This window comes from Mauremys mutica, chromosome 3 (assembly GCF_020497125.1).
Source record: "Mauremys mutica isolate MM-2020 ecotype Southern chromosome 3, ASM2049712v1, whole genome shotgun sequence".
In the NCBI taxonomy this organism is placed as follows: Eukaryota; Metazoa; Chordata; order Testudines; family Geoemydidae; genus Mauremys; species Mauremys mutica.
Genome location: NC_059074.1, coordinates 48,506,211 through 48,532,339, shown reverse-complemented (window position 1 = coordinate 48,532,339; position 26,129 = coordinate 48,506,211). Strand labels below are relative to the sequence as shown.

General features: G+C 41.5%; 1 protein-coding gene across 1 annotated transcript in view; it reads left to right on the top strand.

Annotated features, from left to right (window-relative positions):
- DST (dystonin) overlaps nt 1-21,396 on the top strand; it is a 440,007-nt gene extending 418,611 nt beyond the window's left edge. Inside the window, exons 94-104 of the mRNA XM_045009616.1 lie at nt 358-521; nt 835-997; nt 2,196-2,350; nt 2,528-2,602; nt 3,481-3,498; nt 6,699-6,816; nt 9,543-9,611; nt 10,369-10,568; nt 11,022-11,132; nt 14,013-14,136; nt 20,156-21,396. Coding sequence (XP_044865551.1) covers nt 358-521; nt 835-997; nt 2,196-2,350; nt 2,528-2,602; nt 3,481-3,498; nt 6,699-6,816; nt 9,543-9,611; nt 10,369-10,568; nt 11,022-11,132; nt 14,013-14,136; nt 20,156-20,421 — 1,463 coding nt within the window. The 3' untranslated portion in view covers nt 20,422-21,396. The remainder of the gene's footprint in view (nt 1-357; nt 522-834; nt 998-2,195; nt 2,351-2,527; nt 2,603-3,480; nt 3,499-6,698; nt 6,817-9,542; nt 9,612-10,368; nt 10,569-11,021; nt 11,133-14,012; nt 14,137-20,155) is intronic.
- Nucleotides 21,397-26,129: the final 4,733 nt, after the last annotated feature.

The window sequence follows — 26,129 nt, the reverse complement described above, 5'->3', positions numbered from 1 at the left end:
CTACCTCTGCCTCCAAAATGAGGCTATTTGTTCTGCAGTGCTCTCTCAGACCTTGCTTGCAGTGGGACAATTTATAAACAGTTTTCTGTGCTGGTGCCAATTCACAAGTATGGCTAGTAGTGGAAAGTGTCATGTAAACAAGGCCCAGGTGTTTTAACCATCATGTTGTCTTACTCTGGCAATGGCAAAACTCCCATTAATTACAATGTGGGGACCAGGATTTGGCTCATTATTTGTTGCAGAAAGGAGTCTTTTTAAAGAGGTTGATCATCATTCACATGAAAATATACTGTGTTTTAAATTGGTTGGGACATGGAGAAAAATAAGCCTATGCTAACCTGTATTCTATTTTAATAGGAAAACGTTCCCCAACAGCAGGCATGTATCCATCAGGAACACAGGCACAAATTGAAACCAAGAATCCAAGGATAAACCTATTAGTCAGCAAATGGCAGCAAGTCTGGCTTCTAGCCTTGGAAAGAAGAAGAAAATTGAATGATGCTTTGGATAGACTAGAAGAGGTCAGCACACAGCATATATATTATATACTTTGTGTATTTTTGTTTAACCCTGCATTTCCTGTTACAAAGCGATAGTAATGCCAGCCTTACATTTTTGTTATATGATGTATAGTTAGATGGAAACATCTTGATATGTGCATGCAAAAAGCAGCTAGTCCTATTTTAATAGTGAATAGAACCAAACCATTTCAGTACAAACGTGGGCATTTTAAAGAGCCTGTTATTTAAAAGCATGCCAACATGACCTCTCTTACTTATTCTGTAAGTGGTTCATTTAAACTTGAAAAACATCTCTCATCTCTCTTTCCTCAAGCTAAGGGAATTTGCCAACTTTGATTTTGATATCTGGAGGAAAAAGTATATGCGATGGATGAATCATAAGAAATCTCGAGTAATGGACTTCTTTAGGAGGATTGATAAAGATCAGGATGGAAAGATAACGAGGCAGGAATTTATTGATGGAATTCTTTCTTCAAGTAAGTTCTAAATTAAGTTACTGATGAGATTATGAGATGCATCTAATATATTGGCAACATACTGTATCTGAGGTAAGTCTTGATGTGGTAATAGATCAGTTTACTTTTAAAGAAATTATCACTCTGAGATAAAGGTAAAGTAGCAATAATTGCTTTACTTGAAAACATTGTTAAAATTTAGACACTCCTTTCTTGAGCAAGTCAGATTATGACACAGATTTTTGTTCCTATGTTGTGTGTATGTAATACACTAAGTGTGTGTGATCATGTCCCCTCTAGTGGCTGGCCCACATAAAAGATAAGAGCCTACCACTTCTAACAACTTCTTTTGCTCAGGTGGTGGTGACCTGTGCTTTTTGTGTCAGAGGGTCAGAGTTGTGTTCCTGCTGACAGCACCTGGTCAGTACAAATGGTAGCCCTTATGTAGATAAGAACTCCTCTGCACCTGAAATAATCAAAATGAGCTTCCACAAACATGGTGTGTGTGGAACGTACTGTATATGGGTATGGTCATATCTGCCTCTCATGACTAGCCCACATCTGAGGATAAGATTCTGCTACTACTACCAGCTGAAAGAGCTACCCTGTTAGCTCAAGTGGTGTACGCCTGTAGTTGCTGTTGATCAGTCGTGCTGGATGGTTATATATTGTAATACTTTATTTATCTCCCTGCACAGTCTGTGAGTGAGCAATGAACATGCTGCTGCAGGAGTTCTCAACCAAAGAAGGATTTCAGATTATAGAGTTCCATTTTTAAAACAATATCAGAAGCTTCTACGCCTTGCATTCTAAATGTGTAATTTGTCTTTAAATGCTTGTATGACCTTGCCCCAGTAATAACTTGACTTGTTGATTTGTGGTATGCTTTGCACTTCTGAGGTCAAGCATGCTACAAGACTGTAGAACTGTATGTCATTTGAAAGCTTTTTCAACGTTCCATCTGTTGCTTGGCGCATTCATTACTGGGCTTCTCTCCCAAAAATGCACCAGTGTCTTCATTATTATCCATAATCTAGCCAGCACTGGAGACACCCCACCTCTTTTCAGATTTTTGTTTTTTCTGAGTGTACTTGATGTTTTAGTATACATTACTTGTCATTAATGCCTAAAAATCTTTGAGATTTGTGATAAATCCAGTCACTCTAATGGGATTGAAAATCTATAAGGTTTACCTCCTGGTGATGTTTTTGTCTTACAGAATTCCCTACCAGCCGACTTGAAATGAGTGCAGTGGCAGATATCTTTGATAGAGATGGTGATGGGTACATTGACTACTATGAATTTGTAGCAGCACTTCATCCAAACAAGGATGCATACAAGCCTCTTACAGATGCTGACAAAATTGAAGATGAGGTACTCTCTCTATAGTTATCGCTCTCAGATAACTAATATGTTCTACTGGAATCACACACTTAATAGTTTCGTTAATGTTATTTTCCTTCCTATATAACTTGAGTTCTGCCAATTATTGAAGGCTCAGAAATGTGATAATTAACATTAAAATAATTATTCCAATTGTGTTTTTGGCAGGTTACAAGGCAGGTAGCTAAATGTAAATGTGCAAAACGATTCCAGGTGGAGCAGATTGGGGATAACAAGTACAGGGTAAGTCTTCACAACACCTCAATGGTTCTTTCAGTCCAAACATTCTCAAGGCAACAGGTCTATGTGAGCATTTGGGTTACATTAATTTACAGAAACTTTGTATCATATACTTATGTTTGCTCAAAGTCTACCTGGAAATTATGTAGTTTCAGCTTCACTAAACTTTACATCAGTAATTTGTGTTAGAAAATATAGACTAATAATGTGTTTAACTTTCCACTGAACCTACAATAAACCATTTTTCTCAGTATTTAGAGAGATTTGTATATCTAAATAGCAAAACGATTTAAACAGTAGCTGGTCCTACATACCAGTATATATTGACTTGTTAACTGATCGATTTTTTTTTACACCTGAGTAAAAATGGATTTTCCAAACAGATTCAGATTAAACACATGGGACTGTATTGTTCTTAGAATATACTTTGGTCAAACATTTTTATCATCCTCATCCCCTCTTTTTACTTTTTTCCAGCATACTGTACCTTCATCTAATAGCTAGACAGGAAATGTGCCAGGTATCCTAAAAACAGTTCAGATACCAGAGATGAATCTGCCATGTTGCAGAGAAAGTCATTTGTTACCCTCAGGTTCAATAACCAGAACGTTTTCAGGTGAGGTGCTCATTATTTGGCTAAGGCAGACTATCGAACATCTTCAGATGATTTTAAAAGGAAAAAAAGGACCAGGAAGGTAACAAAGGACTCATGAATCCTTCCAAGTTCATACTCTGGATAGCTAATTACCTGCACATCTCTAAACTAGATCCTGTATTTAGAAGTTTCAATGTGTGTGTTAGTTTGCATGTGTTCTTGAGTCATACAGAGAATTTCTTGTTAAACTAATTGTGTCTTTCTTCCATTTTTCATTTCTTATCAGTTCTTCCTGGGAAATCAGGTATAAACCAGTGGAATGTGTTCTGAAGTTTCTGGATTTTTTTTTTCTAATGCATAGTCATTTAAGCTTGCAATGGCCACTCTTTTCCCATACTTTCATCCTGAGCTAATTCATTGTTGGTCAGCTGTGCTGTTTCTGTAAATGCTATAAAGTGTTCCTGGTTTCAGGATCTCCTTCTCCCTTTTTATTTTGCCTTTATTCTCATTAAGGAGATTACTTTTAAGGGAACCAGATAATGGACAGCAACAATGTATATGATAAGTTTCTTTGCATTTTAATTATGATTTACGAAGAGTGTTAATTATTCTACTATCCAGAGTTTTTTATATGTAATATATTACAGCAGTATGCCTCAGAATTCTATCTTGTATCATATTACTTAGTCAGTTATTACCATTCCATTTTCAGAATCCTTGAGAAATCTCAGTGCATTAAATTAGAAATCAAATGAATAGATTGATTAAGAATCAGTTCACAATGTATTGCACATATCTTTAATACAAAACTGTGTGGACTGAGTTGGCAGAATAAACTTGAAGTTCAAATTTGGACTGCTTCCATTCCCCCATCAAAAATATTTTTAAAACATGCCATCATACCAATGCTGTGATTTACAGTAATTGTGTTTAAAAATACTTCTAGCTTGTTAGTTTGGTCATCAGCATCTCTGGTTGTGAAAGTGCCATACAACACTAATTGGAAGAAATGCAGATCAATGACTCCTTCATAGGATGGACACTGAAACAACCTGTTAAAATATAGAAGCAGCTTGCCTGCCTTGTAAATACATGAAAATACCTAATACTAAAGTTACCACTAGCATCTTATTCATGTTCTTGGAAAAAACAACTATATGAATAAATGATTTTAGGGGTTCTAATGCTAAACATACTACAGAAATGATAATTTTGCCTTGGCTTTTAAAATGTTGTTGGCAAAGATTATTATAGCATAGTGTCTGCTCAGCAAAGAGTAGCCTTCAGCACCTACCTTTGCCTACCTACCTACCTACTTCTGTCCTAAGTTTTTTAAATGAGTTAATATATAGAAAGAGAGGGCCTTGATTTGATAAGACTTTTTGAAAATTGTGCTCATCCTGTGTCTGAGAAAGGAAAAGTAGAGTATTTAATGTGATTAACTGAAGTGTATTGCTGCAAGAAGCTACAAAACATTATTTCAGCAAAGGATACTAAATTTCCTAAAGAAGCTTGGCCAAATTCTGTTCTGGTACCAATGGATTTACATGGCTGTAACCAAGAGCAGAATTTTGTCTTTGTTGACACTACACAACCTGTAAACCTATTTATTAAACTGCTTGGTGTTTCTCATTTCAAGTTAGGTGAAACAATAATAAATATTGACCAAAGAAAGTCTGTATCCAAAATATTTTAATAAAAATCTGGAACGGGATCATTAAGGAAGCAGCACATTGGAAGTTGTGCTACTTGGCAGCAGGTTTTAAAGTATCCATGCCTCAGTCTGGCTGCAACGCAGAGCCTAAATGGGGTATTAAAAAGCTGAAAGCCAGAGGATCTTCAAGACTTCACAAAGAAGAAGAAACCTCCTCCTTAATAGGCAAAGCAAAATAGTTAGTGTAGACTTGTGGGCTACGTACTTTCTCATTGATCTAACATAGAGCTCATTTAAATTTACATTTTGCTCATTTAGAACACAATTTTCTTTGATTATTAAATTAAGCTTGTAAGCTTCCTATTGTTTGGTTCCCAGAAGTAATATTCCTTCTGCTCTCTCTTGCCCACTTTGCTTAAGCAGTGCCAAAGGTCTTTTAACAAGTAAGGAGCACATTTGTGTGATTTGGCTTTAACATGTTTCTGTCACTTCACTGGAGCAAATAGGTACTGTTACTCCAGCAGTCAGATTCTACCTAAGATGTGTGCATTTGACTACGATTGACTTCAGCGAGGCTCTGCATGCATGCAGACTAGAGGTCGGGATTTGGCCTCAGAATTGTATATCAAATTAAACATGTGCCATCAACTAGAAGGTGTTGGATCCCTCTGGTTCCATTTTCATGAGCTTGTGGGATCCTTCAGGAAATTATGAGTGTTAAGTTAATTTAGATCTTGTGGATGGTTTTGGATTGATAACACTGGAAAGCACAGTCTCTTCTGTTTTCCACATAACAAATATAGCATGTTGTCACAGTTGTGCAAACCTGAGCACAATAATCCCTCAACTAAACAAAAGTGCGTCAAACCTGTTTTGAGGTTCAAGCTTAGTTCACTCCGATGCTAACTAAATGCTTGGCCTTTGCTGCAGAGGCTGCCAGCAGATGTGCCAGTTCTAAAGGTGATATTATTTGATTATTGGACATTGGTAGGAACTGGATCAAAGCAGCCAGTTGTTTTCACACAGGCCACCAAATAATGAGAAGGGTATATCTTTTGGTCACTACTGACTTGATCCAAATTTGATCCAGTGATGTGCAGAGGATTCTGCAGGATTTTGAAGGTATTTCATACAAACTACACTGAACATTTTGCAAGACTATACAACGTTTTAGGCCCAGTCTTCAGCAGCACAAAATAAGCAGTCAGCACAACACAGGAGGGGTGGGAAGGTGGTTTTAAGCCCCAAATCATAGCCCCTTTTTACCAGCTACTCCACCTTCACCCAGGCCTGGGTGAAGGGTGGTTTCAAGCTGTTAAAATGACTCTGTAAGGTGTTTTTGTGCTCAGCTGATGAGCAGAGCAGTGTAAAGCTCCCCTGATTTATCTGGCATTCTAGCCCACTGATCTATCATTTGAACAGTTTTCCCACACTTTTCAGCTGAAAGTTTCATATCTTTGAAAACTGTATCCCTGCTATTGCACAAAGAGTTCAGTGAAAGTTTTTATGCTGATTAATTCATACAAATGCAGAACATAACCAATTATTGTATTACTAATTTTGCTGCTTTTACAAGATTAGACAAAATCTTGAGAATCAAGCATAAAGTTAAACCTGGCAGCCTTTTTTCACAATCTTACCATATTTCTTTGGATTAATACAGTGGCGTTCACCTTGAAATCCTAACAGCATTGACAATTTTCATAAAAAATCATATTTTAAGAGTTTACTAATGATTAGAAATTAAAACAAATTTTGAATGGATGATTTTAACCCATCAGAGCTGAAATGCATATTTTATGTGTGGAGAACTATTGAAAACCTAAGCATTTTGTTTAATCTTCTTACAGTTTGGAGACTCTCAACAGCTGCGTCTGGTTCGCATCTTGCGAAGTACGGTAATGGTTCGTGTTGGAGGTGGCTGGATGGCACTGGATGAATTCTTAGTAAAAAATGATCCTTGCAGGGGTATGTAAGAAGGTTGTTTTAGAACGGACATTAAAATCATTAATGGGATGCAGTCATTGTCAAGAACTATTTGGGATTTTTTTTGCAGGATAGAAATTGAACAGTATAAAACACCTGTTATTTATTTAAATAGTGACTCAGTGCATACCTCCTAGTTCTGGTTTTGTGTATTTTAAAATCCTAAGTGCCAAACGCAGCTCCATAACATCTGTTTAAAACCAGAGTGACTCTGATCCCTTCGGTAGAGTTATTCCAGGTTTATACTGGTGTAACTAAAAATTGAGCTTGTACACAGCAGTACACGGTATGTACACTGGTTGTATGACTCAGCAGAAACAAAATGTAGCAACAGTTTTTAAAATCTGCTCAGCAGGAGTGAAGTTTTAAAGCCATAAATCAGCACAAGGTAATCAGAACCAAAGGGTCACAGCCACAAGGTCTGACTGACCTAGGGACTCATCCTGTCCCCAGACTCTGCTTGTGTAATGCTGCGTTCTCACTGGCATTCTCCCCAGAAGCCCTTCTTATAGCTCTGAGCCTTGCGCAGCAAGCAAAAGAGCAGCTCTGTGCTGGGAACTGGAGAGTGGCAATTGTATACAACATGTTGCTCCATCAGATTTTACTTCACAAACTGGCAACAGCTTAATGAGGGATGGATGTTTGCAAGAAGTCCCATCCCAATGGGATAGTGGGTTCTCTCTGGCCAAGAGGAAGTTAAAGCCTGACTCAGGAATAGCAGGAGCTAAAAGAGAAAGGGGCAAAATAGCCAATTGAGGTAAAAGACAAATAGTAGCAAGAGTGATAAAGTTAGAAAATTGTAATAGTTACTGTACCTGTTCAGAGTGAGTTAAAAGCAAGTAACTTTATGTAGTTCTTTATGTAACGAGTATAGTAACTAATGTAATAGGATCAGACAGCAATAGAATAGGAAAGTTAAAGGGAAAGGTGAGGAAAAAGATAAGTCACTACGAGTAGGGAGCATGCTCATCTTCAGACTTACTCTGCTAACACTCCCATTTTTTGCCTAAGAACTGCTAGGTTGGACCCAGGATTATAAAAGTTTAATAGATAAATAGATCACTTGTATTTTGCAGTTACTGTTGCAGTAGGGTAGGTAACGTAAACAAAAAGAAGAAACTTTCAGGGAACAAAAAGTAACCCATAAGCAATAACAGGGGATGCCATTCACAGATGGAAATCTTTACCACAATAGTAACAGCATTTCCTATTTTAAGTACTGTAAAGGGAGTATCACAAGTGGAGTAGAAAATGTCGAAAGTGAGGTGTTGTAAATGTCTGTTTTTAATGGTATTCCAAAAAAGTCCTGCTGCCCATCAAAACACAGGTATTTCATATCCCGAGGAGAAGTGAAGTGTATTGCAATTCCTGCTGAGACAGAAACTGGAAGTCAGTAGGGTCATTTACATCTTTGCTACCATTCTTATTTGCTAGCATTTTACTCTCACTCTGCATAGGGTAAATGACTCCACAAAGTGCAAGGCAGTGGAGAATTAGGTGCTGCATGATTTCACATGTCCAACAGCATTCAAGAGATACCACCGCCACATTTCAAACCCTACTCTCAGGACTCTTGCGTAGGGCTGGCCAGAAAACAATTGTGTTTCATTTAAAATGTTGAGGTTTCAAAAAAAATTTTTTGTTCTAATGAAGAATAAACGGAGACCTTTTGAAATATTTTGCAAAGAACAACAACAACAAAATCATGAGACACCCCCCCACACACACCAATAGCTCAGTGGTTAGCACACTCACCTGGGAGGTGGGAGAGTCACTGCTCCCACCTCCCAGGTGAGAGCCCTAATCACCTGGCTATTGAGTCACTCTGTCTCACTCACACCAGAAATTATATCCTGGACCTGAAAAACCTTCCTGATAAAACTTCTGTCAAAGCTGATACATTTTCACATAACATTTTGATATTGACAAAATAGCATTTTTCAATGGAAAAAGTTTTGTTGAAAAATGTTTTGACCAGCTATACTCTTGACATGCTATTCCCTGGGGCTCCACATCCTACTCAGATTGTAATTGACTGCTATTGTGATTAATAAACATCTGATTATTAGATTCTTATTACTTCCCCTCAGAGAGCTGGTGCTGGTCCTTGGCTTTCCCACTCCCTAATTCGGACATGTGTGTGGAACACCCTCTGTATAATCCTGCTGTAGGTCTCACTGGGCCTGGGCCCCAGTTTAACAAGGTGTTAAGTACATGCATAGCTTAAAGCATGTTAATACTGAACTCTTTGGGATGCTCACGTGCTTAAAATTACACCGCCCATTGAAGTCAATGATAAAGCTGTCATTGACTTCAGTGGAGCAGGAGCAGGCCCCTCCTTAAGCCTTAGTCTCTGCCAGGAGCTACTCACACACTGTATATTTCATAATGCTCTCATTATATACAGCTTAAAATGTATGGTAACTATATGTAACCCAGTTTCATCTTATATTACATTCTTATGTTGGCAGAGAAGCCCCTTTCTTCCAGAAAGGTACTTGTCACTGTTCCTAAGTCTATTCCTGCACTATTTTTTGCTTAGGGGAACTTTGAGAGCTAGGCTAGGAACACTTTGAGAGCTTTTACATTCAGTTCTGTCTTTTGGGTTGGTGTTCTGAGTCTCTTGCATATGCAACTGCTGTACTTAATTTCTTCTCCTGCTAACAATTTTCTTTAATGTGACCCATATCCTGTGTCATTTTTTCTAGTTCATCATCATGGGAGTAAAATGTTACGTTCGGAATCAAACTCTTCAATTACCGCTCAGCCTACCATAGGTTGGCAAACCTCTCTCTTCGTCTCTCCTGCTCTGCCTTTCTCTTCCTTTCTTTCCTACCCTTGCTTTAATATATATATATTTAACAATATGTTTAACTCATCACATTTGGCTTAACATTTTTCTACGTGGGCTGATGCTTTACATGCTAATTTTTTTTTGACACTCTTGAAAAGTGTGTCAAAAACAATTGTCATTCATGCTGATACAATAAAATACTAACATGCTACGCATCTGATTCTTCTGGAATGTTCTCTTGTATGTGCCTGTATGTCTGTGTGAGCGCTTAGCCATCGATTACCTCATTATAGCTTTGGTTTTGTGGTCATCATTGCTGTTGCCAAACTACTGTAATGCATAGTGTAGAATAAATATATTTGCTGCTTTCCTGCCATTGTACTTGGCAGTTTTTTCTGGACCATCCAAGCAAGTGTTATTTATTATGAGTAGTTGTAGTGTTAGTTAAGCAGATCATCAGGATATGTCTATGTGTTAATAGTTGGTTGATTTCGCATGTTGAGCATTCCATTATCATGCTGAATTCCTTTGACAGTGGTTCATTCCTGCAAGCCTAAAATGCTAGAATAAGCATGTTCTACACATGAACTGTCGTGTGTCCAAAATGAATGCATTACACAGTAATGCATTTTATTTGTTGTCATACTGTGCTGGAGATGGCATGAGAAAAGAGGTGACAAACGGACGTGTGACTGATCTGCATAGCTGATTTCTTGCCCCCTCTCTTTGATGTTCTGCAGCTAAAGGGAGGACAAACATGGAGCTGCGTGAAAAGTTCATTTTGGCAGATGCTGCAAGTCAGAATGTTGCTGCTTTCCGTCCAAGAGGTCGTAGATCACGACCTTCTTCAAGGGGCGCTTCTCCCAACAGATCTGCTTCTATATCAAGTCAGGCTGGCCAGGGAGCTTCACCACAAGCAGTTGCTACAAGTACACCCAAGGTATGACTGAATACATGACACTGAATTAATCAATGAATGGGATATAGATTGTTCCTCTTTTAAACATTGTTAACAGAAGAGGGAATTTATAGGAAAGAAATATCTATATTTTTCTTCATCTTCTTGAGGGGTGTTTTCAGTGTTGGTCTCACACTTGCTGCTCTTTTGCAACACTGGAAAAGACTCCCATACATTTATGGTGCCGTGTGGGCAAATCAGCAAACAAAGAGTGCATTTTGAAGGAGCAAATATGCACCTCTCCATTCCATTTCAGAAATAAATCGTACATCCTCTTTTTACGGATTGTTTGTCATCGATTTCTGCTTTGTTTTGAGTTCTTTTTTTATATATATTAACTGTGAAATGTGGTCTCTGTACCCTGGATATCCCTCTCCAATACATTGTTTTCCATCTACTGTCCTTCATATTTTGATTTGCCATTGTTTCATACAGACACCCCATCATTTAACACGCAATTATGGTAAACCATGGTTGACAAACCGCAAAACGTCAACTCCTTCTAAACCATCAGAGTCCTCAGAATATCAAGGGTCATCTTCAGAGGTACAGTAAGGACAGAGATTCTAGTCTAATGAACTTCCTTCACTAAAACTATGAACTCACTAACAGTCATTACAATTATTTGCACAGCTGCACTGTACCTTGCATATTAATACACTCTCTTTTAGACCTCTGTCAAATATTTTTATATCCTTTTTTCTAAACTTCAACTGATCTTTTATTCAATGTGTTTAATATATTAGTCTTAAAAAAACTCTCCCTATGATTCTTTAATTAGTATATCTTTAAAGTATAACTGATCAATAATATTAAGCTATAAAGTGACAATTAATATGATACCAGTTGGGATGATGAAATTTAGAAAAATCCCTACCTTTCACTTTGATTTATGGATGGCATTTCATGAACTCCTTTCCCAACATTGTTTCTTCTGTGCTTCTAGTGTACTGTGCACTCATACTATGCAGACATGAGATTAATAAATTATGATCAGCAGTAGGAAGTTACTGACTGAGGAAATGCCACTCCATTGTGAGCAGGATGGCACAGGAGACTGATAATTGGATCCTTTCAGCAATTGAAATTCAGCTTACGATAGTAATGACCCACAATTGCTATAATGAGATCACGGTTTGGTGACTCATGGAAAATGAGTTTGATGGTCTCGTTTCCTGTGCACAGTACAAAAAAACCCACTAACGTAATAATTAGCACCCACGTTGGCAGTCAGACTGGTTTGAATGGACATGGAGCCTAAGTACCTGATCCAATACCAATTGATGTCAGTGGAATGACTCCAATTGGATCAGACCCCAAATTGTCTTCTCACTCCTAAAAGTTGTCATTCTAGGTCAGGGTTAAGGCACATTGATGGGTTAGTGTGGGGAAGCTAGCACTACCACTGCCTCTGGTATATCTGTTCCAGACATAAATAGAGGACTTCAATGTCCAATGCTGTCAGCCTGGCACTTTTCAATGCTAAATTCACATAACTCTGTATGGCTTTGCTCAGTGATGCATAAAGCACATAGAGATCCTTTTCACGCATTCCTTGTGTAATACTATATATTACTGTATGCATTTAGGTCTATTGCTTTAATATATTAAAAAAGATTTAATCATAGTTCAGAAATTAAACAGCTTTTAATTTCTAATACATTTGCTTTCATTTTCTTTGGTCCCTTAGTTAATTGAATATCCATATAAGGTTAATTGATGGTACTTAAAATCACAGCTGTGAATTTGTAGTACAGGAAGACCAATGAAAAGTCATATGTTTTTGCTGAATTTGCAATCCAGTGAGAACCTGTGGCATTAATTTAAGAACTTCCACATGTGATAATTGCAGGAAAGTATTATTTTATTTCTTAGTGATAGTGTCCCCAGAGCCCTCCAGGATGGCGGGTCAACTTGTCTTCTCTTGTCTCCCTGGTGGAGTAATGGGATGCTACATGGTGTCTCCACCGCCAGTAGTGTGTCTGAGACAGAGCTGTAATGGCCTTTACTACATCTCCCGGCTGCTGCATGTGCTGTCTATAGTTTCAATTAATTTTTTTAAAATGAATCAGAGGGGTAGCTGTGTTAGTCTGGATCTGTAAAAAGCAACAAAGAGTTCTGTGGCACCTTATAGACTAACAGAAGTATTGGAGCATGAGTTTTCATGGGTGAAAACCCACTCTGTCAGAAATGAATGTTTCAAAACCTAGTGCTTTTGAGGTTGCAGGGGGCACAAGTAACTGAAGGAGGTAATGCATTTCTCAGGCATTCATAGTGACTGATAGGCTACATCTTTAGCCTGTTTTAGTGGGTTAGTCCTTTTATGCTGACTGAGTTGAAATGATTGTTGTGGTTTTCCCTAGTAGCTGGTGTGATGTGCAGATTTTATTAAATAAAGCGTAAATGGCAATTGGAGGGCTACTCCAGTCGTGCCTTATCTCCCTCTGAATAAATAAAACAAACTCCATCCAGGGCAGGCCACAAACAGAAGAGTTACTGCATGGCCCCTACTAGTTCAGGAGCTAGAAAACCAGCAATACAAGATTATGGGTAGAAACATTGTAAACAACATAAGGCCACGGAGAAAACAATTATTTTTAAACTAAAGTAGAGTCTCACATTTTCTTCTGCTCTGGTGCAAAGAGGTTCAAAATCTGGTGATTTGACGGTTTTCAAAATGTCATAAGTCATAAATAAAGCGTAAATGGCAATTGGAGAGCTAATCCAGTCGTGCCTTATCTCCCTCTGAATAAATAAAACAAACTCCATCCAGGGCAGGCCACAAACAGAAGAGTTACTGCATGGCCCCTACTAGTTCAGGAGCTAGAAAACCAGCAATACAAGATTATGGGTAGAAACATTGTAAACAACATAAGGCCACGGAGAAAACAATTATTTTTAAACTAAATTAGAGTCTCACATTTTCTTCTGCTCTGGTGCAAAGAGGTTCAAAATCTGGTGATTTGACGGTTTTCAAAATGTCATAAGTCTGTGCTTTTTGCACCAAAATCTTTAAATGAAAACAAGAGCATTCCACACATATAACCGTGGGCAGATGGGTTAGGCCAGATAGGCATGTAAAATGAAGCTTCTTCTCTCTAGTAATATGCTAAGTACTGTACCCTCAACTAACCTAATATGGTAAGATAATTAAAATATACAGTGGTAGGATCTTTTTTTAAAAAAAAATATTGATACATATGTAAAGAATGTTGATGCTAAGTAGACTGAATTATTTTATAGTTAATATTTTTTAGACACTACATGTTAAAAAACTTGTTCAATTTATTCTCATTACTAAATGATTATTCCAGCCAAGACTTTGTATTTGGCATGCATGTTCTGAAGATGAGAGAATTCCAAATTCAGAGCCATTCAATACATCTCAGTGATGACAGATGAAATAACTGTATTTGTCTTATGTAGGGAACACCAATACAAGGGAGCAAACTTAGACTGCCAGGATATCTGTCAGGGAAAGGTTTCCACTCTGGAGAAGACAACAGCCTAATATCAACAGCAGCTACCAGAGTTAGAGCGCAGTTTGCAGGTGAGTGCTTTGATTTTAGAACTTGATATGATGCACACTGCAAGGGTTGCCACCACTGGAGAGAATACCTGGGGACAAACTGAGATTTAGTCATCACTTGCAGATGACACTAAACTGGGAGGCGTGATAGATATGCTGGAAGGTAGGGATAGCATACAGAGGGACCTAGACAAATTAGAGGACTGGGTCAAAAGAAATCTGATGAGGTTCAACAAGGACAAGTGCAGAGTCCTGCACTTAGAACGGAACAATCCCATGCACTCCTACAGACTAGGGACCAGAACTGGCTAGGCAGCAGTTCTGCAGAAAAGGACCTAGGGGTTACAGTGGACAAGAAGCTGGATATGAGTGAACAATGTGCCCTTGTTGCCAAGAAGGCTAATGTCATTTTGGGCTGTATAAGTAGGATCATTGCCAGCAGATCGAGGGACATTGTCATTCCCCTCTGTTCGGCATTGGTGTGTCCAGTTTTGGGCCCCACACTACAAGAAGGATGTGGAAAAACTGGAAAGAGTCCAGCGGAGGGCAACAAAAATTATTAGGGGGCTGGAGCATATGATTTATGAGGAGAGGCTGAGGGAACTGGGATTATTTAGTCTGCAGAAGAGAAGAATGAGGGGGAATTTGATAGCTGCTTTCAACTACCTGAAAGGGAGTTCCAGAGAGGACGGATCTAGACTGTTCTCAGTGGTGGCAGATGACAGAACAAGGAGTAATGGTCTCAAGTTGCAGTGGGGGAGGTTTAGGTTGGATATTAGGAAAAACTTTTTCATTAGGAGGGTGGTGAAGCACTGGAATGGGTTACCTAGGGAGGTGGTGGAATCATAGAATCATAGAATCTCAGGGTTGGAAGGGACCTCAGGAGGTCATCTAGTCCAACCCCCTGCTCAAAGCAGGACCAAACCCAACTAAATCATCCCAGCCAGGGCTTTGTCAAGCCTGACCTTAAAAACCTCTAAGGAAGGAGATTCCACTACCTCCCTAGGTAACCCATTCCAGTTCTTCACCACCCTACTAGTGAAAAAGTTTTTCCTAATATCCAACTTAAACCTCTCCCTCTGCAACTTGAGACCATTACTCCTTGTTCTGTCATCTTCTACCACTGAGAACAGTCTAGATCCATCCTCTTTGGAACCCCCTTTCAGGTAGTTGAAAGCAGCTATCAAATCCCCCCTCATTCTTCTCTTCTGCAGACTAAACAATCCCAGTTCCCTCAGCCTCTCCTCATAAGTCATGTGCTCCAGCCCCCTAATCATTTTTGTTGCCCTCCGCTGGACTCTCTCCAATTTATCCACATCCTTCTTGTAGTGTGGGGCCCAAAACTGGACACAGTACTCCAAATGAGGCCTCACCAGTGCTGAGTAGAGGGGAATGATCACATCCCTCGATCTGCTGGAAATGCCCCTACTTATACAACCCAAAATGCCATTAGCCTTCTTGGCAACAAGGGCACACTGTTGACTCATATTCAGCTTTTCGTCCACCGTAACCCCTAGGTCCTTTTCTGCAGAACTGCTGCCCAGCCATTCGGTCCCTAGTCTGTAACAGTGCATGGGATTCTTCCGTCCTAAGTGCAGGACTCTGCACTTGTCCTTGTTGAACCTCATCATATTTCTTTTGGCCCAATCCTCTAATTTGTCTAGGTCCCTCTGTATCCTATCCCTACCCTCCAGCGTATCAACCACTCCTCCCAGTTTAGTGTCATCTGCAAACTTGCTAAGGGTGCAGTCCACACCATCCTCCGGATCGTTAATGAAGATATTGAATAAAACCGGCCCCAGCACTGACCCTTGGGGCACTCCACTTGATACCGGCTGCCAACTATACATGGAACCATTGACCACTACCCGTTGAGCCCGACCATCTAGCCAGTTTTCTATCCACCTTACCGTCCATTCATCCAGCCCATACTTCTTTAACTTGCTGGCAAGATACTGTGGGAGACTGTACCAAAAGCTTTGCTAAAGTCCAGAAATAGCACATCCACTGCTTTCCCCTTATCCACAGAGCCGGTTATCTCATCATCGAAGGCAATTAGGTTAGTCAGGCATGACTTGCCCTTGGTGAATCCATGCTGACTGTTCCTGATCACTTTCCCCTCCTTTAAGTGGTTCAGGATTGATTCCTTGAGGACCTGTTCCATGATTTTTCCAGGGTCTGAGGTGAGACTGACTGGCCTGTAGTTCCCTGGATCTTCCTTCTTCCCTTTTTTAAAGATGGGCACTACATTAGCTTTTTTCCAGTCTCCTTCCTTAGATGTTTTTAAGGTCAGGCGTGACAAAGCCCTGGCTGGGATGATTTAGCTGTGGATTAGTCCTGCTTTGAGCAGGGGGTTGGACTAGATGACCTCCCGAGGTCCCTTCCAACCCTGATAGTCTATGATTCTATGATTTCTCTATGTGATGTGCACATTTGTGCTAATGTCTGAATTGCAACACCTGTAGTTTATAATGGTTCCCCTAGCAGCCACTAAGGAAATATTTAGAAGTAAAAGAGCAGATTCTTAGCTATATCCTTGCAGAGCTCAGATGCATTGGAGAGTGGCTGGCCATCAGGGATCTAGCTGTGGTCCCCTGACCATGAGCCACCTGGCCCTGATGAAAATAAGAGTCGCAGGGGAGCAGCTGCAACTTACACCACTGGTGTAAGGGCCCTCAGGGATATTACACTGGTGGATAAATGGAAGTATCTGAGCTCTGTTCTGCCCTGCTGCCCCCAGCACACCTCTATGCAAGGGATGAGGTTGGGTGGTTGGCATAGGAGGCAGCAGAGCCACTTGCACTTGTATTCAGCACTTGCAGAGTGGATTTAGGAGGACTGGAGACTCCTACCCAAATGGTTCATATCTTTTAAACTATTTTTCAAGAAGAAATAGTTTAATGCACATGTTTAGACCAGGATATCTTTGCACTTACAGTAAGCCAGATTTGTTGATTCTTTAATAATTAAAATGAAACTTTTACTCTATATAACTTTATTCCATTTAAGATTCTTGTTGTGATTTTTCCACCTGACACATGAACTGCATTGACACAAATGAAAGATGTCATGCATGTATTGAATAAAAAAAGGTAATAATTGGAGATATACCAATCTCCTAGAACTGGAAGGGACCTCGAAAGGTCATTGAGTCCAGCCACCTGCCTTCACTAGTAGGACCAATTTTTGCCCCAGATCCCTAAGTGGCCTCCTCAAGGATTGAACTCACAACTCTGGGTTTAGCAGGCCAATGCTCAAACCACTGAGCTATCCCTCCCCCTAATAAGCAAGATTTCACTTTATCAGGCCTTGTATACATTGATTTCTTCATTCATCCACTGGAAAGAAGGAAATCATTTTAAACAGTACGAACATGGCTTATTGCTTGCTTGTTTATTTCCCGGGTACAAGTAGCACATTGTGTCTTACAACTGTATATCTTTGGAGTGAAGAAGCAATTTACAATTCTGCTAGTGCTTAATACAGGCCTGCACAACTCGTAAAGCGGCGAGAGCCACATTCCTCCAAAGAAAACAGCTGAGGGCCGAAACCTCCCGGCCCCGCGGAAACACCCTGCCCCAGGGCTGCCCAGCCCTGCGGAAACAAACCCTCCTTCCCCAGCGCCGCCCCACCAAAACAGCTGTGGGCCAAAAAGGAAAGTTGGGGGTGGGGAGGTGATACTTTATTTTAAATCAACCAGGGGCTCCCAGCTAAAGGGGTGGCTGGGAGCCCTCAGGGTCAAATTAAAGGGCCTGGGGCTCCGGCAGCTGGGGGAACCCGGCAGGGCCGGCTCTAGGTTTTTTGCTGCCCCAAGCAAAAAAAAATTTGACTGCCCCCCCCTTCCCATCCCTGGGCTCCCCCCTGTACCCTCCTGCTGACCCAGCGCTGGGCTCCCCCCCACCCACCCACACCCCCTGCCGCCCCAGCGCTGGGCTCCCCCCCACCAATGCCCCCCCCACCTCCTGCTGCCCCAGCCCTGGGTCACTGGTAACTTGCTCCCAGGGCGGGTCATTCAGCAGGAATTTTGGATGTGCACAAAACACAGACAGGATTGGGTTCCCATATGGTTACAGAGCTGCAGTAAAGTGGAACAATTTTCAGCTTGTGTGATTGGAGGATATCTGGATGCATATTATAAGACTGTCCTCCATAAATGAGGAAAAGTTGAGGTGCCTTTATTATTATTTTGTTCCACTCTTTTTTTCTATAGGGAATTTGCCAATGCAATATCACTGTCTTCCTTTCTAACAAACAAAAAGGCAATGGCTGTTGAAAATAGCAATTCCAGTCCTAATAAGCATTTCTTGCTCAATTTTATCTACTTTTTCTACAGCAAGTTACAGTGGATCAGTATATTTGATTTGGGAGAAATGAAGTAAAAGCTGCCCAAACTGAGCTTGAGCACTCCTGAATTTTGAGGTGTTCAAATCTGGAAGGCAGGTGCTGGGGGGTGGGGGCTGTGAGCTCCACGGGGGAGCATGGCAGCAACTGTGTGGAGCTGCACGGAGCCAGACACGCTGGTCTGAGTGGCACGGTAAGCAGACTGGGGGTTGGAGAAGGGGTAGCGGGTTCTGGGGGGCAGTCAAGGGACAGGGAGCAGAGGGGGTTGGATGGGGCAGAGCTTCGGAGGGGCAGTCAGGGGACAGGCAGCACTTGGATAGGCATGGGAGTCCCAGAGGTTTATCAGGGGACAGGTAGGGGGTGGGGTCCTGGGGGGAAGCTGGGGGGGGGGTCTCAGGAGGGGGCAGTTGGGGACAAGGAGAAGGGAGGCTTAGATAGGGGCTGGGGTCCCAAGGGGCAGTTAGGGGCAGGGGTCTCGGGAGGGGGCAATCGGGGGACAAGGAGCAGCAGCATTTAGACAGGGGGTGGGGTCCTAGGGGGCAGTTAGGGGCAGGGTCCCAGGAGAGGGGTATCAGGGGACAAGGACCAGCGGTGCTTAGATAGGGGGTGGGGATCCTGGGGGGCAGTTGGGGCAGGGGTCCGGGGAGGGGGCAATCAGCGGCCGCGGGCTGGGATTCAAAGGGCTCTGGGCTGCCGGCAGCCACGGGGAGCCCTGAGCCCTTTAAATCCCAGCCGCGGCTGGGAATCTCTGCAGGCAGCCCAGAGCTCTCTGACTCCCGGCTGCGGCTGGGATTTAAAGGGCTCTGGGCTCCCTGCGGCTGCCGGCAGCCCAGAGCCCTCTGACTCCCGGCTGCGGCTGGGATTTAAAGGGCTCTGGGCTCCCCGCAGAGCGCTGTGTGTGGGGGATTTAGAATCCCCCCGCGGGCCGCACAGTGAGGCTCTGCAGGCCACATGCGGCCCACGGGCCATATGTTGTGCAGGCCTGGCTTAATACATAAGTCAGAAGAGAGGCCCACATTTTTAAAAGGGTGGGCAATTCTTTTGCAATGTCCATGTTGCCTGTGTAAATTCCTGATGAGCACGTAGAAGTCGGAGAGTGACCGCATCTAGATTTGGAAAAACTTAGAAAGCCAGGGTATATTGCAAGACTAATGAGTTGATAGAAGCTGCCAGGATAATATGTTTTTATGAGAAAAGCTAGCAGCTGAGTTTATTACACCTCAGTATTTAACCACACATTCCTTTCTCTTTATTAGGAGAAATAGCATTGTTTTATAGACTCATAGATTTTCAGGTCAGGACCATATGGATCATCTAGTCTGATCTTCTTCATAACACAGGTCAAAGAATTTCACCAGGAACTTGTGTATCAAGTCACACGAGCTAGAGTGCCATTTTCAGAAAGATGCCCTGTTTTAGGATTAGCAGAATGTTTGCCTCTGTGCTCATTTCCTCACCTTAAGGAGCCAGCCATGCAGTCCCTCAAGTGGCAGTGCTAAGCACAGGCAGCTTGGAGGATCAGACTTTACATATTTTTCCTGAGGGCTACATACTGATCTCATTTCCTGTGTGCCAGTGGGAGTTCCAGGGTGGCTTATGAAATATTTAAGGTCCTAAGTGTGTAAAAACACCCACTAAATGTCTCCCCTTCAACCCCATCTCCCTAATGCCGATGGACATCTTTCCCCTCTCCTTACAGACACCAGGAGGACTCCAAGTAGACCTGGAAGCCGAGCAGGAAGCAAGGCTGGCAGTAGGTCAAGTAGCCGCCGAGGCAGTGATGCATCTGACTTTGACATTTCAGAAATCCAGTCTGTGTGTTCAGATACGTCAGAGACTGTTCACAATGCAAGCAGACCACAGCCCCGAGCAGGTTCTCGGCCAGCATCAGGCAAGCCTTCCAAAATTCCAACTCCCCAAAGGAGGCCACCAGTCAGCAAATTGGACAAGTCCTCCAAGAGATAATGTGATCAGCTCCATAAAGGTCTTTGCCTTGTGCATTAAATATTTAAGTTTGTAAGATGTAAAATATTATGTAGAAATTATTGTGAAATATTGCAAGAGGTGGATTTTTAATTCTGCAGATGGCCTTATTTGTGTATTTGTCTTTTTATTTTGTGTGTATAATTTTTGTCAGATTTTGTTTTTGTTTATGCCATATCCTATGTGAAGGGGAAAAGAGTTTTAATGTTAACTAACAATTGTACACAGTAATGTGTAGAAAGTACACTAAAACAATTCCCAAATGTGCAGTGTACTGAATGTACAGTTAAGTCTCTGCAACCTCAGTCAAATAGGCCTATCACTCCATCATTAGTTAACAGGAAAGGATACCTCATGATTTTTCTTTAAAAAAATAAAAATTAAAAAAAGCCAAAAGACACAATTACACATTTTGAGCTAACTAAACGAACACTAAAGGATGTATGTCAAACTTACTAAGGAATAAAAAACACATTCACACTACGATTATTTATGCAGCATCTCTTGGAGAACTCACAGAAAGTTACTTACGCACTTGCCAGTCATACGATACTCCAATATCTTGCAGCATTTCTGTGCCATTGCTTTAAATGAGGCCAGATACACTCTGGGTATTAGAACTACTATACTGTAAGAATTCAATATAAAGTGCATTCAATATAAAGTAAATGTGAGGTTTTCTTTTGCTTGAGTGGATGGTAGCACTGTATCATTGAACTCATTTTGTATCAAAGCAATTTTGCTTGCAGAAAGCTATGAAATAAAACATGTCCCTTAACTTTCTTGCCATTGAATTTCTTTATTTCACAGGGAATTAGTGTTCTGCATTATGTTTTAGGGAATAAATCATTTGAAATGACCAATAATTACCTTAGAATCATACACTCTAATGTAATTTTCCATTTGCAGCAGTCAAATTTTGGTCATCTACTGTATTTATTTAATAAAACATTAATTTGTACCTGTCAAATAACATGTAATTATATTTAATTTATTTTGTGTTGAGTTATTTTCTTTGTATTAGAGTATGACACCACTGTGCCATGAATGAAAGGGAGAGGGGCTAGGAGAGTGTCAAATAATAATTTTTGAATTAATTTTGCTATTCAAAGATCGCTTTAATGGCCATAACAGTCATTTGTTTTAATTGGAAACGGATGGAACTTTTCCCATAAAAAACTGCAGAACTAACAGACAGATGTTACCGTAACTATTAACTAAATTCCTAGAAATTTCAGTTGCCTTTTAAGGACACAATAAGTTGCCACTGGAAACGGCCTGGATTCCTGGCCAAGTAGTTTAAAACTCACTCGGATGCTGGGATTCTATACAAGAAAACTGTGCCCTTAGAGTGCCTTCTGTAGGGCAGAACTGAACTATGCCCAGTCCTCGATGGAAACCTGATCAGAAGTGAGCCACCTCTCAGGTGAGCCTGCCATTCAGTGTTATAGCTGAGAATTACTTGCGGCCATTGGTGATACTATTTGGACTCTGATCATGTGCACAGTTGGGATGTAAGATTACATCAACTCCTAAGCTGATCTTGCCCATATTCTCGCATGGGCTATCCGGAGGTACAGAAGTTGAGTCACAGAATCAAAGTTCATAAAAGATGGAAGAATATAATAAAATTCAAGCAGTGTAAATCCCGGCTCCAGTGAAGTCAGTGGCAAAACTCCAAGTGTGATCGCATAGCTGTCCAGCTAGAAGTAATGGTTATGGAACAGAGATAGTTAAGCACGCCTATAGAAAACCCTAACAGAAGAATGGAGGAGGAGACACAGCAAGCACGAGCCTTGATTCCTTAGGGAGGAGGCAGAGGATGCAAGCTGGGAAGAAGTTCCACCACACTTCCTCAGTCCTTCCTTTAGCAGGTGTAACAGCTACTCCAGAACCAAATGGACCAAATAAGCAAAGGAATTTGAGTAAATGGTTCCCGTGGTATCTCAGCCAGGTAGTGAAACAGCTTTCACGAAAAGCGGGGTGAATGCACACCAGACAGGAGACTTCAGGCCAGGGTGCTCGGGCACGATTGCTGGCTGTCACAAAGCATGGTAAGAGGGGGCCCTCCAAACTACGTGGATATCAGAGACAGATAATCATGAAAGATGAGATGCTCATATTACAGATAATGAGTGTAAATTCCTGCTGCAGCAGGTCCAGGAATAGATACATCTATTCCCCCACCACTACAGTTCACCCTCTTCTGTGCTGCATTAGCTTTCCCCATCTGACCTGCCCTGTTGCTGCTGCCCCACACAATCACTTCTCCTCCTCCCCAAAGCACTGAAGACAAATCAGGAGCAAGTCTAATTACCTTAGAAACTTACATGCTCCTACCACCTGAGTGTCTCAGCACCTCACCATTTTAAGTTTATCCTTGCAATACTTCTGAGTTAAGGAAGGGCTCTTATCTCCATTTTACACACAGGGAGATAAAGTTCAGAGACACTAAGTGACTTGCTCAAGATCAAAGCACTCAGTCCCCATCTCCCAAGTTCCACAGTAGTGGCATGAGGTGCTGAAACTAGGGGTGCTGCCACACCCCCTGGCTTGAAGTGGTTTCCATCATATAGAGGGTTTACAGTTTGGTTCAATGGCTCTCAGCTGCCCCAGTATAAAAATTGTCCCAACACCCCTGGTATTGGCCTAGCCACTCTGCCACTTGGCCTGGGCTACACTAGTGGGGGGGGGGGGTTCGAACTAAGATACGCAACTTCGGCTACACGAATAGTGTAGCTGAAGTCAAAGTATCTTAGTTCGACTTACCTGGCCATCCTCACGGCGGCGAGTTGACTGCTGCAGCTCCCCCGTCGACTCCGCTTACTCCTCCTGCTGAGGTGGAGTATGGGCGTCGATTAGCGGATCGATTTATTGCGTCCAGACGAGACGTGATAAATTGATCCTTGATACATCAAACACTGCCCGCTGATCCGGCGGGTAGTATAGATGTACCCTTCCTCTCTGCTGAATGATGATGAAGAATTGTCAGCTTTCACTCCCATTGCTGTGTGCATCATTTCTCAAACTTAATGTTTTTACTGAAGGGTATTTATCTGAGTTAGGGTTGAGCTGCTCAGAAAAGAATATTAAAAAAGGGGTGAATTTGAGTAGAACCCCCTTCAAATTTTATCTGTAGAGATCACTAACTATAAAGTAGGTGGTAATACTCCAGATGAGACACTTTTCTTCCATCCTTCCTTCCTTCTTGCACATTTCAACTTTTTCAGTAATTTGAAAATATCCCACGTTTGGTATCAGCATACTAGGTGTGAAGTGCTGTCCTGGGGTACTGGGGGGAAAGGGCTCAACCCCCACCACCAGATTCATTCTCCATTCAGTCAGACTAGAAGAAGTAAGTGGAGGAGAAGAGAGAGACTGGGTGAAGATGAGCTCTGCTGACAGCTTCCAGGGCAAAGATGCATTTTACCCATTTGTGTCCCCACCCACCCATCCCCGCTGCAGCAATGGTGGCTGATCTCACATCCTACCAGGCCCTGAGGGGGCTAAAGGTATGTCTTTTGCTGATATTATTACATTATATCTTGTATCCCTCCTGTGCACTGAATGCGATAGGAGTTGTGTTGGAAAAAAAAAGTGTGGGAGATAGTGTCGCCCAGTGGTTAGCACATTGGACGAGGACTCAGGAGACCTGGGTCACTACCTTGCTCTGCCATTGGTTTGGTGGGTGACCTTGGTCAAGCCACATCCCTACTCTATGCCTCAGTCTTCCCATCTGTAAAATAGGGATGATAATATTCCCCTCCTTTATAAAACTTGTTGAGCTCTATGGATGAAAAGCTCTATGTATTATTATGTGAGCTAGGCATTCTAATAGCACCATCAAAATTAAGTCTGGTAATATACATGCATTGGGGGGGGAGGGTGACTTAAAATTACCTTGTAAGCATTGTGAGACCGTCTTTATTTACATGATAATATATTAGGCAACCTTAATTATGGCATTTGCTAGCTTCTGAGTGCTTCACTTTGCACCCTAAATGATTTTCTTTAATCTTGGGAATTTGTGTATATAATTTTCATATTTTAAAAAAAAAACATGCCCCTCCTCCTCCCATGTTGCATCAGGGTTGGAACTTTGAGCCTTTATCATTACAACACTTGCAGCTGTCTCTTGAGCTGCAGGACTAACTAGTTAGCACTTGGAGAAGGCTGCTTTCACAAAGGAGAGGCTGGAACAGTCCTTGTATGCAGAATACAAGAGGTGGACAGAGGGAGCTCAGCCTATCTCCCCACTACGCTGGGAGGTGGGAAGCTCCTGCTCCACATGGTAGCCTAGAAATGCGGGGTGGGCTTCTAGGGTCATATCCATGCTCTGGAAAGGGAGCCTGGTGCAGCCCAGCCCTCTTCCTTCCTGCTGACATTTCATTATAGCTGTACAGGCAGCTTCCAGGTGTTTGCATTGTAGTATCTGCTGTTGCTGCTTGGGCAGTAGCATAGACCCACATTTAAAATGTTTGCGTTCAGTTATTATTTTGGCAGCCTTTCAAATTTTTGATAAAAATGCAAATCACAGCAGGGAAATGGCAATTTTGCAAGTTCATAGCTCAGCCAGACCTGAACAAAACTTCATGGGGCAAAACAAAAAGGTCTCTCTCTCTCTCTCTCTCTCTCTCTCTCTCTCTCTCTCTTGCACAAAAGGACTTTCTCCCTGCAGAATTTCAAAGGCCTTCTGCAAACAACGGAGTGTAAGAGAACCTAGAAAAAAGGTATCAGGAATCTGTTATAAGGAACCTGATAGGAAACCTGAACATAGCACCTGCTACCAGTTCAGGCCATAATAAGGTTTTTATGTTTTGTTACAGAAGGGAAAACTGAGTAGAAGAGGTAAAGGAATCAGAGGCAGTACATGAGATGTAATAACTCAAATTATACATAGTTTGTATCAAAATGCTTTGTGCCTAGCATTGCTGAGCTATTCTCCATGCAGTTCGGCGCTCCTTGCATTAAGACATGCTCAGGATTTGGATCTTACACCTAAGAAATAGGGACCTGTAACCTTAAATGTAATTTGGTAATTCAGTGACTATTTTGTTTTGGATAGGAATGTTTGTAAATTGCCTGAATTTCAGCTTGTAATGATAAGCTTTGTATTTGGAGGAGGTAATGGGTTGTGTGATTCAGCTAGCATCACATCTGAGTAATTGAGGCTTGATTGAAAACTAGTGGATTTTTTGCTTAGGCACTTTTGAAAATACCACTCCAAATATAGAGATTTATGAAGCACCCTTCCTGTTGGCATTTAAGCTCCATGTCACACCCATATTTAGTGTACGTAAAGAGTGTAACACCAGAGGAAATTTAATGGGACGTTGTGCTCCTAAATCCCGTAGGCATTTTGAACATCTCTCCCCCCAGGACTCTCAGCAGGAAATTCAGATTATTGCGAGGCCACATTTCCCCCTGCTTTGACACCTGCACAAAGTGGCTACGAAATGCTACTCACTCTGGATTCTCTATTCACTTACACTGATGGGAGCAAGTATGCACCCACTTTACAGGGACATAAATGACTACACAATGTGCAAGGCAGGGGGCAGTCAGCCCCCAGGTATCCAGAGGGCCTGACCCACTCAAAGTTATGTCATTGAAGGGGTTATGTCATTTTTTTCAAATGTCCTATAGAAGCCCAATGAGCTACAATAAATAGAATTCCCCAAAAGCTTGAA